Source organism: Peromyscus leucopus, chromosome 7 (assembly GCF_004664715.2).
Source record: "Peromyscus leucopus breed LL Stock chromosome 7, UCI_PerLeu_2.1, whole genome shotgun sequence".
Lineage (NCBI taxonomy): Eukaryota > Metazoa > Chordata > Mammalia > Rodentia > Cricetidae > Peromyscus > Peromyscus leucopus.
Window position 1 is genome coordinate 88,055,848 of NC_051069.1, and position 16,639 is coordinate 88,072,486.

A 16,639-nucleotide genomic window follows, 5' to 3' on the forward strand; every position below is an offset into this window, starting at 1 on the left:
AAGAACCTCCATGAAGCAGAGGGTAGACTCGGGAAGTCAATCAATGCCCCTTTAAGTCATTTTTAAAGTTATTTTAAACTAAGCCAGTAACAACTGATGACTTAAATGACAACAGGTGGCATCCACAACACTCCAGGCATTGAATTTTATATTTCTGAGTTACTTCTCACAACAACTTGGCAGGCTATTTTCTCTTTAAGATGACAGAATACAGAAAGGTTCAAGGAAATTGAGTAATTGGCCTAAACATACAGACAGGAAAGGACCCCACCAGGAAATGTCACAACCAGGGATTTAACCTACTGTTGGCCAACTCCAGTGCCCATGCTCAATCTACTCCCTCATACAGACAACTCTCCTTTGTCTGCCTAACCTGACAGCTTAGACTCCATAGCTTTTCAAGAGGCACTAAGGCTATCACATTACACTTAAGCTGCTTTCTTTCTTTCTTTTTTTTTTAAATTTATTTATTTATTATGTATACAGTGCACATATCCCTGCAGGCCAGAAGAGGGAACCAGATCTCATTACAGATGGTTGTGAGCAACCATGTGGTTGCTGGGAATTGAACTCAGGACCTTTGGAAGAGCAAGCAGTGCTCTTAACCGCTGAGCCATCTCTCCAGCCCCCATTAAGCTGCTTTCTTACAATGCAGTGTTCCTCTTTCTCTTGCATCCCTTACTCTGCAGCTCTCTCACTTGTCAACTTTTCGAAAGCTATAGTGGTCTTTAGTAAACTTAAGTTTTCCTGAGTTTAGCCACTGACATCAGAGAGAACCCAAGATAAAAGTTTATCGGGAAAGATCACTAACTAGTAAATAAATCTGCTTTCTCTTATCGAGCAGTAATAATGATGAAAGTATCAACTTCTACTATATGCTGAATACTCAAAGAGCATCTTCAACTAAACTGAAGAATCCTAAGGAATATTTAGTATTCTCTATCTAGAGAGCTGTCTGGTCTGTGGAGGGAGTGTCTGTCTTGTCTAAAGAACTATGTTATTTAAACCTCCCTCTTAACTAAAACTCAATGGAGGCTTTTCTACCACTTTTTCTGACACCATTCAAACTAGTCTTTAAGAGAGCTGACTAAACCATCATAAATTCTCTCAGTTAAGGGGTCAAAAGCAAAGTTAACATGGGCAAAGGGTCTCATCTCTTCTTGTTTCTCTAAAACAAAGAGCAAAAATATTGTCAAATATTCTGAGTTCCAGCCAGCTTTTCTGGCTTTGAGTAAGAATTACACTCAAGGGCTGGTGAGATGGCTCAGCAGTTAAAAGCACTTGCTGTTCTTGCAGAGGCCTGGAGGTTCGATTCCCAGAGCCCACAATGGGTGGCTCACAAGCACCCATACCTCCAATTTCAGGAATCTAACACCCTCTTCTGGCTTCTGCAGGTATTTGCATGCATATAGTGCACACATATACACTCAGGCACACACACACACACACACACACACACACACACACACACACACACACATAATGTAAGTTTTTTCCCCCCAGAGCTAAGGACCGAACCACCTGAGCTAAATCCCCAACCCCACATGTAATTTTTGTTTTGTTTGGTTTTTGATTTTTCAAGACAGGGTTTCTCTGTATAGCCCTGGCTATCTGAGACCTTGCTTTGTAGACTAGGCTGGCACTGAACTCATGTTGATCTGCTTACCTCTGCCTTCTGAGTGCTGGAGTACTGGGACTAAAGGTGTGCCATCATTGCCTGGCCACCTGTCATTATTATTATTTTTTTTAAAAAGAGAATTATAGTCAAAAGAAAGGCTATAAGCAAAACATCTCAGCTTACTATGGCCGAGCAAGAATAAAGCTTAAAGTACTATTTGACTGAAAACACTAGTAAGGGAAGAGGAAGGAAAGAGACTCATCTGCTTGTGGCCTGATGGCCACCCCAAATGCACTTCATCCTCACCCTCTTTTGAACCTTGTGCCTTCCCCAGAACTGAGGCCTGTAGGTCCTATGCTTCCCAATTCCACGAGCAGCCTTAGGCTAGATCTTCTTCCTCAGAACTAAGATGTTAAAGGAAAAGCCACTGAACCTCAAAAGTACAGGACATTCACTTTTCAGTCACTTCAAGTCTTATCCCATTTGCCCAACTTTAATCTTAAAAACAATCACCTACAATGTGTTGATTAAAAATATTTCCCCTCACTGAGGAAGGCTATTCATGCTCTCTGTTATCAGGAACTTAAATTTTCTAAGGACTGCTTTCCAAATGTTGGTATTCAGGCTTTTCATCACTAGGAAATTCTGATGACAGTTGACGAGTTAACCAAAGAAATACAGCAAAACAACAACAAACTCCTACTAAACTCTTCTCCCACTGCTTTCCAACGATTAACTATCAATTTTTATCTCGATTTTGTAGCTATTAAAAGCAAAAGCATTCCCCAAAGGAAACATTTTAAAATAGAAAATAAGGGCTCTACAAAAAATGAAGCCAATCATGTTAGTTAATAACTATCAACAGACAAACTTTTATAATAAAATACTGTCATGAATGTCAAGTACTCATCTCATAAATGAAGTCAAATGGAAGAAAAAAAGTTATACCTGCATTTTCATAATTATATTATTTGTCAGATTAAAACATGAAGACAAACAAGACTTTATCTTAAATGCATACTACTTACATGACACCTTGGAGAACTTTCTGGGGATCAGGGTCAAATAGCCTGTCAACATAGTGGCGACTGCTAGCTGTTACTTCCTAGAAAGTAGGGAAAAATGATGACATCTGAAGCCGTGCAAATCACAAATTCATAGCATCACCCACAACACCAAATCGCTAAACAGTCTACCTCAAGGAAGAGAACGGGCTCCTTCCAGAACACATTTTATATGCTCCCTCATATGCTACTGTTAGCAGGGAATTTTTTTTCCCTTAGTTATCAAAATACTAGAAACCACAGTGTTCAACTCAAGATGCCAGTGGCCATTTTTTTAAGAGCACCCAATTTAAAGGGTAAAAAAAAAGAAAAAAAAAAAAGGATAGAAAGTCCATGACATAAAACACCTCTAAGTTTGGTAAAGGAATTTGAGAAATCAACAAGGCACATAACTCGGTTCATTTAAAAGTTAGAACTAAAGGAGGATACTATTTTTTTGTAATTGGTCTTTCAAATCACTGAGAAAAACCTGTAGGTCAGGGGAGAAAAAGAACACTAGGCCCCACTAGAAACATAACTAGCACTGAGCCTTTTGTGCTGAGTCCCACAGGCTCTGTCAGCAGGAGAGCGTGTTCTTCACGGACAACTGGATGCTATGTGTGTGTGAGTGACACCCAGGGCCCATGCTTCTGTAGAGTACACAGAAGAGAAGAGCTCCTGGCCAGAGGTGCAAGGGAATCCCCGCAAACAGACACAGGGAGCATCACACCTAACAAGCTGACCAAGATAAAGCGTAATGGTGGGTGGTGGCAGTACCTCAGAAAGGAAACAATTCAAGAGGAATTCGTAAGTCCAATAGTGCTGTCTAGTCTGAACTGGATGGCACTTGGTAGAGTTGGAAATACAGAGAATACATGGTAGAGCTAGAGTACATAGAATAAGAGGCGTCAGGTAGCACATGCCTATAACCCCAGCTGCAGAGATGCTGAGGCAGAAGGAAGCCAACCTGGGCTACACAGTAAGCCCTTCTCTCAAAAAAAAAAAAAAGTAGTTAGGGAGATATTTACCTCTTATTTGTACTGTGGGGTGTGCTCTTTTTACTATGCAATATCTTGTAATGTGTTTTATTGCGTGTTCATTTACATTTAATTTTCATATGTAACATTATTTAAAACAACATATTGTAGAACTAGAGAAAAGTACTTTCGTTCCTTGCTCGTTTTCTCTTGTCTGTTGGAATGTGCTTATGTACTGCCATCCATTAGAAGAAGGTGTTACTGGGAGAAAGAAACTTTTCCAGTTTCCTCAGAGTCCTGAATTAGTGGAAGAGCTAACTGCCACAACACAGCTCTAGCTTACACTTCTACACCACCAAAATTAGCTCTAGAGATGCTATACATATATATGCTGGCAAAACATCCATACACATAAAACAAAAAAATAAATAAAAGAACTCTCAGGTAGGGTAAATTGAGTAAATCTGTAAAACAAACAGAAAACTTATACCACCCCATTTAAGTTAGATAGAGTTTCTAACCGAACCTGGAGGCCACCAATTTGACAAGACTTCAGGAATCCTCCTGCCTCCACTTCCTCAGAGCTAGAATTACTGAGTACACCACCATGCCCAGCATTTTACTTAGGTGCAGGGATCTGAACTCAGGTCCTCATTCTTGAAGGGAACACTTTACCAACTGAGCCATCTCCCCATGCCCCACCCACTTCCTGACTTTCTAATAGTGAGCTCTTCTGGACTTCTCAAACTCTGAGACTCTGCCACCCTGGGGCTGACATTTGGTTTTACAGCTCACCCCTTTACTCCAAGCTGTGTGTTGGAGTAACTCCAACTCTTCTGTTGCCTCTCAATATGTTTAAAACCAAGAGAAGGGTATGGTACACTGATTATGTATCTTAACTCAAATGAATTCCTCCCACTTTTTAAAGGGTGAGAATATCTGGTTGTCTCAGTACCATTTGTAGAAAGACACTATTTATCCATTGAATATCTTGGTGTCCTTATCAAAAATCCTATTGACAGGGGCTGAGTTGATTTATTCCTTTTTTTTTTTTTTTTTTAAAGATTTATTTATTATGTATACAGTGTTCTATCTGCATGTTTGCCTGCAGGCCAAAAGAGGGCACCAGATCTCATTACAGATGGTTGTGAGCCACCTTGTAGTTGCTGGGAATTGAACTCAGGACCTCTGGAAGAACAGTCAGTGCTCTTAACCTCTGAGCCATCTCTCCAGCCCAGATTTATTCCTATTCTTGGTTTTCCTTAATCTACATAGTCTTGTGCCAGTACCAACGCCGGTTGCCACAGCTTTCCAGCAAGTTTTTAAATGATAAAGTAGTGAGTGTGCCCCTTCACCCTGACCAACTGTGCAATTCTCTTTCAAAATTGTTAGACCATTCAAAATTTCCTCCTATAATAACAACTCGATCCTGTCCTGTGCTCGGTTCATTCAACACACCAAGCATAGTAGTGAGGAACACGTTAAAGATGAAGAGCTCAGGCCCACGGTTTACATTTTTGTGTTTGCTACTAGAAATACGAAAACAGAAGTTTATGAACACACTGCAAGTACTGGTCTCAGAAAATGAGTACTGTGCAACAGAGTGGATACGGGAAGACAGCCAATGTCGGGATCACAGTCACAGAACCTGTAAAGCCAAAACATGAACTGTCAAGGATGCCTGTCAAGCTGCTGCCACTGGAAACAAACAGAGGGTAGAGAGATGACTGCAGACTGTAAATGATGAAAGGGCACTGGTGTGACTCACCATTCAGTATTTCACATTGCCTTTTGCTCAAAGTTCTGTTACATGCCAAAGATGCAAAGGACACTGTAGGAAGAACCTTCTAAAAGGCTTCCAATCTGTAAGAAGTCAGTCATGCACACAAAAAGATGATCCCTTAAGCCAACGTGACAGGAAGCAAGCTCAGAAGATACAAGCTTTTCCTAACATACTCATGCCCAGGGCCTGCATGGAACAAGTCTTGCATTTTACTGTTTTTCTCTGTAGATGGAGTCCCTCTCCCTATAGTTCTTGTTTCTTTAGGGAGCAGCTTGGAAATGAAAAGCTAAGAAGGAAGGTAACTAGTCCAGGTACTACTCAGTACTGATGAGAACGTGATATTTGAGCACAGGTCTAAAGAAGGGCAGGTCCTTACAGACCAAGAGAGAAATCAACACAGGGCTCTGAAATACAATTATTTATATCACAATGAAAGACCAGGGGCCTCTAGCGCTGGAGCAGAATGAGCACAGGGGAAAGCAGTGGGAGATGGGACCCACTACATGGATGTGGGAAAGAGCTGCTGTGTCCAGCATGGCAACCACTAGCCTCACATAGCTTTTATTTTTTACTATTTGAAATATGGATAGAAACAGAATTTTATCAGTTTTAAAACTAATCAAAAGTGGGTTTTGTGCTTTTTTTTAAAAATAATTTATTTTTATTTTATGTACATTGGTGTTTTGCTTGTATGTATGTCTGTGTGAGGGTGTCAGATCTTGGAGTTACACACAGTTGTGAGCTGCCATGCAGGTGCTGGGATTTGAACATGGGTCTTCTAGAAGAGCAGTCAGTGCTCTTAACCTCTGAGCCATCTCTCCAGCCCCCTAATTAAAAGTTTAGAAGCCAATAGCACATTCAATTATTAGGAAACTTTCATGAATATTTGGAGTTTTCTGTGGAAACTACTTTTGTGAGTCTACTTTTTCAGTTGTAAATTTCGTGAAACTGAAATAAAAACCAAGCATTTCTAATAATTTTTTATGGACTATATAAAGTGTACACTACTTCCAAGACTAGATATCACAAAAGTAAAATAATCTCATTAACTACTTACACAGATGCATTAAAATACTATTTTGATCCTGGTGGCCACTAGGATAAGTATGAGGTATGGGGTACTAAGCATGAAGGCCACCAGGCTCTGCCTCTTGTTTGTCAACAGTCTGTACTGGAGCAACAGATTGATCTGGGTAGGTCTTTACCTCTGCTCTTGGAGACAAGCAAATTCATATTACATATTCAAAGCTGCAATAAAGTCATCACAAATGTATTTATTAAAATATATTTTGTTGAATAGTACTCCTCTAAAATTATATTTTATATATTATTTTATATATATAAAAATGAACTCCTTCAGCAGAAAAGTTGTAGCTATCAAATCTGTAAATTAGAGTTAGTGCTAAGAAATTGATGAATGAATAAACCCTGTGTATCAAACAGGTATAGAGAGAAGAGGGAAAAGACGAGGGAACAAGTCGCAAGTTGTGCTCCACTGTCTTATGTGGATGCAATTTCCTTTCAGCAGGGTCACTATCTGCAAGTGCTTCCTGCATGGCTTTCTGTGATCCCCCTCCTGCTGATAGCCATGCCCTGGTACAGTCTCTTCCGTGGAATGAGCACTGGATTATTAACTCAGGCAAGATGGGATGTCATTTCAGAAAGTTCTCTTGTTGCGTTCTCCTTTCTTTCTGTGAGAAGCTAACTGGGTGATTCTGGGTGATTATGAGCTACCCTACAGAGAGGCCCACATGGCTCACAACTAAGTCCTGCTAACAACCACAGGAACGAGCTGAGAACTAGGTTCTTCCTAACATCAGCCTGCACATGAAACTAAGGTGCCTGCCGATAATGATGGCAAGTTCATGAGTCAGAGTCCAGGGATGAGCTAACCTTCAGCTTCAATCCAGACTTAGAGAAACAAAGAGACAATCGACATTGTTTTTAAGCAGTTAAATTTTGGCACATATCTAACACACACACACACACACACACACACACACACACACACACAATGGATATTGGGCCATTGAACATATCATTTAAATCAGAATGACTTATGCATTAAAAAAAAAAAGAAATTATTAATCGAGCATAATGGAGACAAGCTGGGCTATGTAATCACCTGAGTCTTACAATTCTTAAGTAGCAACAAAGAGAGGAAATATTTCCTAGATATCTCAGAAAACTGGTCAGAGATTCTAACAGGCAAACCAGAACAGGCTTTACATGTACCTCTTAAACCACCCATGAACAGGATCAAACCATTCTCTCTTAAAAATCCATTAAAAATAAATAAATAAAACTCGTCAGGGAAGGTCTGAAATGGCTGTCTGCTAAAGGCCAGACCTGCCATAAATAAAGGCAACTTAGAAATGAAGAGAAGTGTCCAACTTGAGTTTAGAGCTAAATAAACTAAACTATTAGTTTATTAGAGAATGAAAGATGTTTAAAATTAGTAAGTTCTCAGTTATTCTAGTTCGTTACTGCTTTGCTCTGGGTTGTTTTACTTGCAGCTGCTTTACTTTTCAGTGGGGCATATAACTGTATGAGCAACAAGTCTCGCTGTGACACTTTCCTACACACATACCTTGATCAAGCCCCCATCCCTATGATCTTCTCTTACACCTACTTCTCCTTATCCGTTTCTCGCTTGTAATGGTTCCCTTCTTATTTTCATGGTTTTTTTTTTTTTTTTTTTTTTTCTTTTTTCTTCTTTGTGAGTCTGGCTTATCTCACTTGATAGACTGATCTCCAGTTATACCCAGTTACCTGCAAATAACAGGTTTTGTTCCTTATGGCTGAATAAAAAAAACACTGCATATATAGGTCTACATATTCTACACTGTCTTTACCCATGCTGTCAATGTGTCCCTAGTCTGATTCTGTAACTTGGCAGCTGTAAAAAGTGTTATGTCACAAATGAGTATGCTGGTGTCTCTACAGAAGCCAACCTGACTCCTTAGACTAGACACTCGGGAGTGGTACAGTTGACTCGTACAGTAGTTCTATTTTTAATTCTTTGAGGACCCTCCATACTCATTTCCACAGTATTTGTACTAATTCACAGTATATCAGGATTCCTTTTCCTCAAACTCACAAATATTTGTGTTTTCTTGGTGACAGCCATTCTGCTTTCTCCCACACTTATCAATATTTGTGGGTTGTTTTTTTTTTTTTTTAAATGACAACCACTCTGACTGGCTTAAAATGGGGCCTTACTATCATTTGATTTGTATCTCCCTGATGATGAACATTTTTTCATGTATTTATTGGTCATTTCTACTTCTTCATTTAAGAAGCATCTGTTCGATACACTTGCCCATTCTTTTGTTTACTCTCCTGCTGTTTAGGTTTTTTATTTCCACACTTACTATGTCAATATGAGATTCTTAGCCGGGTGGCGGTGGTGGAGCATGCCTTTAATCCCAGCACTTTGGAGGTAGAGGCAGGCGAATCTCTGTGAGTTCAAGGCCAGCCTGGTCTACAAAGTGAGTTCTAGGAAAGGCACAAAGCTATACAGAGAAATCCTGTCTTGAAAAACCAAAAATAAATAAATAAATAAATAAATAAATAAATAAATAAATAAATAAAATAAAATTCTTTATTTATGCCATGGAGTAGAAAGAACAAAGATTTATTTGAGTCCTAGTTTTACCACTATGTGAATTTGTACAAAATTAAATTTTGTGACTGTTTCTTCGTTTATAAAATGACTACACAAAGCTCAGAGTATAGCTTAAATGAGATAATATACAAGAAAAATCCCTATAAATGGTGAACATATCCTACTAATTGTAAAAGAATTCTATTGTCTTGTGTGTGTTATGAAAAGAAAATGAACAACTGCGTGGATAAGTCTACTAATGTCCTATAGTTATACCCATGGTCAAAACCAAACTTTTCAGACAAGGACACCTGCCCTCAAGTAACAGCAGCTGAATCTCAGAACCTACATACTTGGTAAAAAAAAAAAAAAAAAAAAAAAAAAAAAAAAAAAAAAAAAAAAAAAAATACATTTTTAGTATGTTACAATTTACGATGCATTTTCTTATTGAACTTCTAATTCATATGGGTCTTTAGGAATGTAAAATATTTTTTAAAAAGATTGCACTGTGGAATTCTTTTTTTTTTTTTTTTTTTTTGGTTTTTCGAGACAGGGTTTCTCTGTGTAGCTTTGCTCCTTTCCTGGAACTCACTTTGTAGCCCAGGCTGGCCTCAAACTCACAGAGATCCGCCTGCCTCTGCCTCCCAAGTGCTGTGATTAAAGGCATGCGCCGCCGCCGCCACCCGGCCCGCTGTGGAATTCTTAAAGATTTATTTATCTTTATTTTATGTACATTAGTGTTTTGCCTTTATTGAGAATGTCAGATTCCCTGGAACTGGAGTTTCATACAGCTGTGAGCCACCATGTAGGTGCTGGGAATTGGGTCCTCGGGAAGAACAGTCAGTGCTCTTAACCACTGAACCATAGCTCCAGCCCACTCTCCCTCTACTGTGGAACTCTGACCCCATAAGAAATGAAAGTTTAAACTAATGTCTGCTAAGCAAAATTTAATAGCAATTAATAAAAAAAAAAAAAACTGATAGGAACTTCAAATTGTTCATAATATTTATCATGTCCGAGAAAGTCAAGTTTATAGAAAGATACAAGAAATACAAATTAAAAACCAGGATATTTGAACTCTGAAGAGAATTCACTTTTAAACCTACTGCAGCTTGAAATTTATTTCTACCATTAATTTCCCAAGTATTACGCTAGATGCTGGGAAGAGTGAGCTAAAACAGGCTCTCCTACCCTCAATGCAGTCGCAGTACACGCAAGTAAAATACAAGTGTAACTTGTAGCAACTAAGGAATCAATACAAACATCAACAGAAGCTGGGTGTGGAGGCCACCCCCTTAATCCCAGAGCTCAGGAGGTGAGCCAGGAGAAATTCTGTGATCTCAAGGCAAGCTGGACGACACAGTGAGTAGTGTAGTCCAGCTACACTACTAGCCAACTGGAACTACATACTGAGGCTGTTTGAAAACCAAAACCCAAACCCAACAACAACTCTCTACAAAAAAAGAAAGAAAAACCCACAAGATTAAAAAGGAGGTGGGGTTCGGAAGGTAATCTAAAAGACTAGTATTAACTTACCAGATGAAGAGCGAGGGAGGAAGAATCTCACACACACACACACACACACACACACACACACACACACACACACACAAAGACAGCTCTATAACAACAAGGTATGTTTAGGAAAGAGACAACAATTCCGTATTAAAACGATATAGCATATAAATGGGAACACAAAACAGCCCTGAAGTGACGCCAACAAGGATTTCAATGGCTGTCTAGGCAATCGGACAGGCAGAGTAGGAAAAGATAACAGTACCTGTCTTCAAACTTACACTTCTGTTTCTGTGTCCCTCTATTGTAACCACACCATCACAAACTGGAACCAGTGGGAATTAGAGCCAAAAGGCTATCCACACCATTTGGAAAGCCCAGTAGTTCTAAAGTAGAAGGACCACTCCTTAGGCTGTATTTTACAGATCTATAAAGATACCACATCTGACATCTAGCAGACAAGGCCTAAGTAAGGATGGTGTATGCCATGAGATGGCAGGCTCGCCACCCGCATCCCACCTTCCCACATCCACAATCAAATTCCATCCTCCATATAAACCTAAAGTATACTTTGTGTTATCTCAATGTACAATCAGTTCCCCAAGGATGCAGCTCCTTTATAAATAGAGGTTATACTTTGTCCTGTTAGGACATTTTACCGAAAGTTCAGACATTGAAGAGGCTACATAAAAATCACTAAGGATTCCAATTAAGTAACCTTAAAGTCTTCATCAAGTCTACAGTGTGCCTGTCACATGAGTAGTTAGTATGCACATTTGGAAACATATTAATTATATTTTGGTGTAAATACACAGGCATATTTACAATTTTACATGGTATCTTAAATCAGTTTTCTTTTTCCTTTAATAGAGTGGGGTTATTATGTCAGCTTTTAAGTTATACATGAGTATAGTTAACATTTTCATTTATAGACAAGGAGTATTACTTTGTAAATACATCTACCACTATAAGAAAGTGAGTTTTGGTATGGCTTGTGATGACCAACCCACTCAAAGAGGGAACCCCAGAAAGGCACTCCTATCCCCAAGACAGTGTAAAATGAAAATCTGAGTTTCCTGTGTCTCCAAAATCATCTGAGAAAAACAACAAAAACAACTAACGTCCTTCTGTCACTATGTTAATATTCTGAAATATCAAGAAATTCTATTCAGACCAGTCAAATATTCCCAATTATGCATTATTTTGCTTTTATTTTTGTTTTTGTTTTTATTTGTTTGTTTTTCAAGACAGAGTTTCTCCGTGTAGTTTTGGTGTCTGTCCTGGATCTTGCTCTGTAGCCCAGGCTGGCCTGGATCTCACAGAGATTCACCTGGCTCTGCCTCCTGAGTGCTGGGATCAAAGGTGTGCACTGCTGCTGCCCAGCTCCAATTATGCACTGTAATGCCGTGGACACTTACTGTGCTCATGTGCGTCCCTGGAAAAACCAGGAATCCCATACTCAATAATACTGGAAACCAATACGGAGAGGGGCACTTTACTAAACTATGTCTCAATTTCAATCAGACACTTCCCCCTGGTTCGGGTTGCATTCGTTGAAGAAAATAAAAGACAAAACACCTGAACACTGTCTCACTCCTGTCACTTGAAGAGTTGTGGGAAAATAGGTGTCTCTCTGCCCATGACTTAATGTCAGACAAAAAAATTATTAGACTAGCAGACAAAACTAAATAGTAAATAAGTCTTCCCTAATTTTGAGAGGAGAAAAACTTAGCCTCTTCTGAAATGGTATCAAAAAAGAAAAGAGACATTATTAACAAAGATAGACATTTCATGAATAGACAGCTATCCTGTTCTAACTATATTATTTCAAAATTCCACTTTGCTTCCAAAAGGAGGGGAAAAAATGCCCCACACTTCTTAAATCCAAGGCTTTGTGTTTTGTTTTACGCTTTTCTGGCCCCATTAGGACCCAACCAGACTCATGATGTTTCTTTCAGACACTTCACATAATAAATTTGCAGTTATTTTTATCATTAGATTTTTGTTCTTATAGGATTATTCTTTGTTATTTCTAAAGTTTCACAACATCCTTCCTGTCCAGATTAATCAAAACCCCACTTTCCTATAACCTCAAGTAACAGACAGTTTCTAAAATGATACTTGACAGTTGAGCTGGGCCCCATCCCTAACATACCATAGTCTGGTGCAATTGAGACTACTAAAGTATGATCTGCTTTAATTCCAAACATCACCATGGAAATACTAAATACTTAACTTTGATCTTTTATGCTGGAACCCTGACCTCTCATAATACAGAAAAACAGGCTTTATATATTAACAGAATTTATGAAAAGTAATTCAATAAATGTTCATAAAATGTGGACATAAAATCCTAAACTATAAAACCAAGAATACAATTTTGGGTTTTTAATTTATTTATTGGGGGGTGGGGTATGGTGCATGTGTAAGGTCAGAAGACAACTTGCAGGAGTCCGTCCCAGGGATTAAACTCAACAATGTCAGGCTTGGCAGCAGGTCCTCTTCCCTGATGAACCAGCTCATTGCCCTAATTCTGTACTTTAAAATGTAGGAATTTGTAGAGCTGAGTTGGACACTCGGCATACCACAGTGGAAAAGTTAATATATCCAGTTCTCAGTTTTTCCCCAATAAAAAATGCCAAGGATAAACTAAAGATTGTCTACTTTTTTCCCAGGTAAAATATTCTCTAACTATTACTCATATACTACAGAAATTTTTCATAATAGAAAAGCCAGTGCATAGTTAGAGTAAAGTAGATAGTGGGTTTCTACTTTAATAGTATATTTTTATGACGCTAATATATACTATTAACAATTGCTTTGACGCTCACAAGAACCAAAAACAATGTAGCATTCGTACTTCTAAAACCAAACACTATAATGTATATCCTTTTAAGTACAAATCACAAAAAGCCATATAGGTCTACTTGATCTTGATGTTCCTTCACCTGTTTTAAAAATTATGCATTCACTCACTCTTCAGTGTAGGTGTTATGAGATGTCCCTAAACAGAGTGAATAAGCTAAAGAAACCTAAGATGCAAAACAGCATAATGTGGCAATCCAAGGAATTGAGACTATCTCTGACAAACACCAAAAGGATAAAAAGGGCTATGCATGTCACAAAGATGGAGATACTTCCTGGGTTGGCTGAAGTTATTCACATGCCACCAATGACAAAATAGCCAACAAAATCCTCTAAGATATAACGAAGGCCTATTTCTCAATCCTGACATTAAAAAGTGAGCTACGCAGACACAAGCAGATGCTGTCATACAATAGTTTAAGTTATTCAAGACTGTAATAGTATGGTCTTTTATGGTGCACCTCCTGAGTACTACTGTGCACAGGCTGATTATAAGGGCCTCATTTGCTTCCCATTCTCAGAGGCGGTAACAGCCTTGCCATGGAGCTATCCATGGTGCTTATTTACACTCAGCCCTCTCATCTAACATAGGAACTTTTCCATTATATTTTCTCCCTGGATCTACCTGTCTGTCATCTACATTGTGGCGTATAACAATTATGGCAATACTATGAGCCACTTCTGATCTGTTTTTCCATTTTTTGCCTGTGCTCAAGTATCTTACTTTCTTCTAGCCTGACTCTTCAGTTAACCTACCTTTGCATTCCCAAGCCAATTAAACCATCTACTACACAAAGCCCTTACAGTGGCCAGAGTTCACTTTGGGGGAGAGTTCACTGACAAACTCTGGACAAAAAGTTAAAATTTCTCAGATTCAAGTCCCAAATATGAAATCTTACAAGAGTTTTAAACATTGTTACTTTTCCTTACCATTCCAAATACTTAAAGTGACTTTTAATAGCACGTTCAGTGTCTGACATTGGGACAAGTAAAAGAATTAACTAAGGACCAATGTGCAGGCTTCGGAGAACCCATGAACTCCTTGAAACCATGTGATTCTTTAGGCATATGCATGATCTTTGAAGAGGTGGGTAATACTAATCCTTAAGAAGCTAAAACCCACAACATGCTGCAGAGATCACAGCACCGACACTCAGTAAATAAGGCTGTTCTTTTACAGAAGGGAACAGAAATTATGTTTGCCAGATAATACTCTGTTTACCTAGAAATCAACCTAGCAGATAGTATTTACTTTAAAATAACCACCAAACCAAAAATCAAAATGTAGAGGATGAAGTTCAGTGACAGAACACATGCACACAACCCTGGATTGGGGTTGGAGGGTAGGGAGCCAAAATCCAAGAATCAACCCAAATGCTAGCTCCCCAGATAAAACTGACGACTCTATACTAAGATGTTTCTGATTCTTCATAGGTTAGAAGATTGGCTGAGCAATAAGTGTCAGAATTTGGGTGGCCACAAAGTGCCCTGAATCATGAAACAAGCAGCTCTAAGATGCCACACATTGCCACTAATATTAACAAGTTCCTATCAACAGTCTCCTTTAGGGCCACTCTTGACAAACCTTGCACAAACCTTACAAACTCTATGGTGCTTTGTATACTAACTCTGCAAACTTCTAAAGCATGATGAAGAGATTTCAGTTTTGTATTTATTACTCAAACCAAAGGAAGGCAAATTTACTCTTAGAGGGTAGCTGGGTTCAATTTGACAGAGTTTTCTGATTACTGCCAACTACCCACACAAGAGAGCAGATCAATAAGCAGCAATAGGCAACACCAACAGAACACAACTGTCAAGAACTGAACAGACAAAAATCAAGAGATATCTAGACTTAGAAAATTCTAAAATGATAAAAGCTGCTCATCAAATAAGACCCACTGGCCTCTGGGAAAGACTGTAAAGGAGCCAATTAAAATCAACAATTTCCTGAGCTGTCTACACCAGATATACAAAATTCAAAGGCATTTTATTACCATGCCTCCCACAAACAATTATAAAGTGACCAAACCAAACGAAATCTTTTTTTGTTTGTTTGTTTTTTGTTTTTTGAGACAGAGTTTCTTTGTGTATCCTTGGCTGTCCTGGAACTAGCTCTGTAAACCAGGCTAGTCTCAAACTCCCAGAGATCCACCTGCCTCTACATGCTGGGATTAAAGATGTGGGCTACCACCACCTGGTGCAATCATCTTCTTAACAAGGTCTTTGCAAATTTTCATTTAGTTAAATCTATATTATCAATTGTTTCAGCAGATCTAAAATTCTTCACCAAATCCCAGATTCCATGGAATTTTTTTTCTGTTTTATTCGATTTTTGGTTGTGATCCTAGCTTTCAACTGCTGAGCCATCTCTCCAGTTCTCCTGTTTTCTTCTAAATCATTGGTTTTTTGTTTGTTGGTTTTGTTTTTTTAATTTTTTACAATAAAATCTCTGATCTTCTTTGAGTTACTAAGGTTGAGACCAAAGTTCTTTTTAGAGAGGGGCACCAGCCCCAAAGTTCATTTTTTACCTATAGCTAAAAGAAGAAAAGACAAACTACATAAAGTACTTGCAAATACCCACCTGATAAACATATAAAGTCAATAGTCAAAAAGCAAGCAGTCCAATTAGTGAGTTAAAAAAAAAAAAACCACAAACATTTCCCCATACTCCATAAAAAGATTTCAAAACTGTTATTCATTAAGGAAATAAGCACAAATTAAGAGCATGATGCAGTATCAGTCCACAGCTATTAGGGAAGCTAAAATGAAAACTAACAATAATGTTGATAAGGACTGAGAGAAACTGAATCTCTCATACATTACTGATAGGAATATAAAATGGTAATCTGAAAAGTTTATCAGTTTCTTGACAAATACAACACACACTTATCACATGTAAAATGATAATTTTAGTAACTACACTTCTAGGCATTTCTTTCAATCATATCTACATAAAGAACCTGTCAGTCAGTGACTGTTCACAGTTGGTTATAATAACCAAAAGCTAGGAACAAGAATGTTCAATATATGACTGATTATAAACAAATGCTTGGACAACCACTCACAGGACACTATTTGGCAAGAAGAAGACTTGCAATATAGATTGCATATAGATACATGCAATAATTTGGATGACTCTCCAAAGTCTGGGTGACAAAAACCAATTCCAATAGGTCACATTCTGTAAGTTTCCATTCATGTAACAATGCAGAAAACTTACAAAATTAT

The 16,639-nt window shown here is 38.4% G+C and overlaps 1 protein-coding gene across 5 annotated transcripts in view; it reads right to left on the reverse strand.

Annotated features, from left to right (window-relative positions):
• Armc8 (armadillo repeat containing 8) overlaps positions 1-16,639 on the reverse strand; it is a 95,472-nt gene that overhangs the window by 73,495 nt on the left and 5,338 nt on the right. For 4 of the 5 annotated variants that reach the window (XM_037207870.1, XM_028869970.2, XM_028869968.2 and 1 more), the window contains exon 2: positions 2,647-2,723. The exons of the other annotated variant lie outside the window; for it this stretch is intronic. In XM_037207870.1, coding sequence (XP_037063765.1) covers positions 2,647-2,723 — 77 coding nt within the window. The remainder of the gene's footprint in view (positions 1-2,646; positions 2,724-16,639) is intronic. 5 annotated transcript variants of the gene reach the window in all.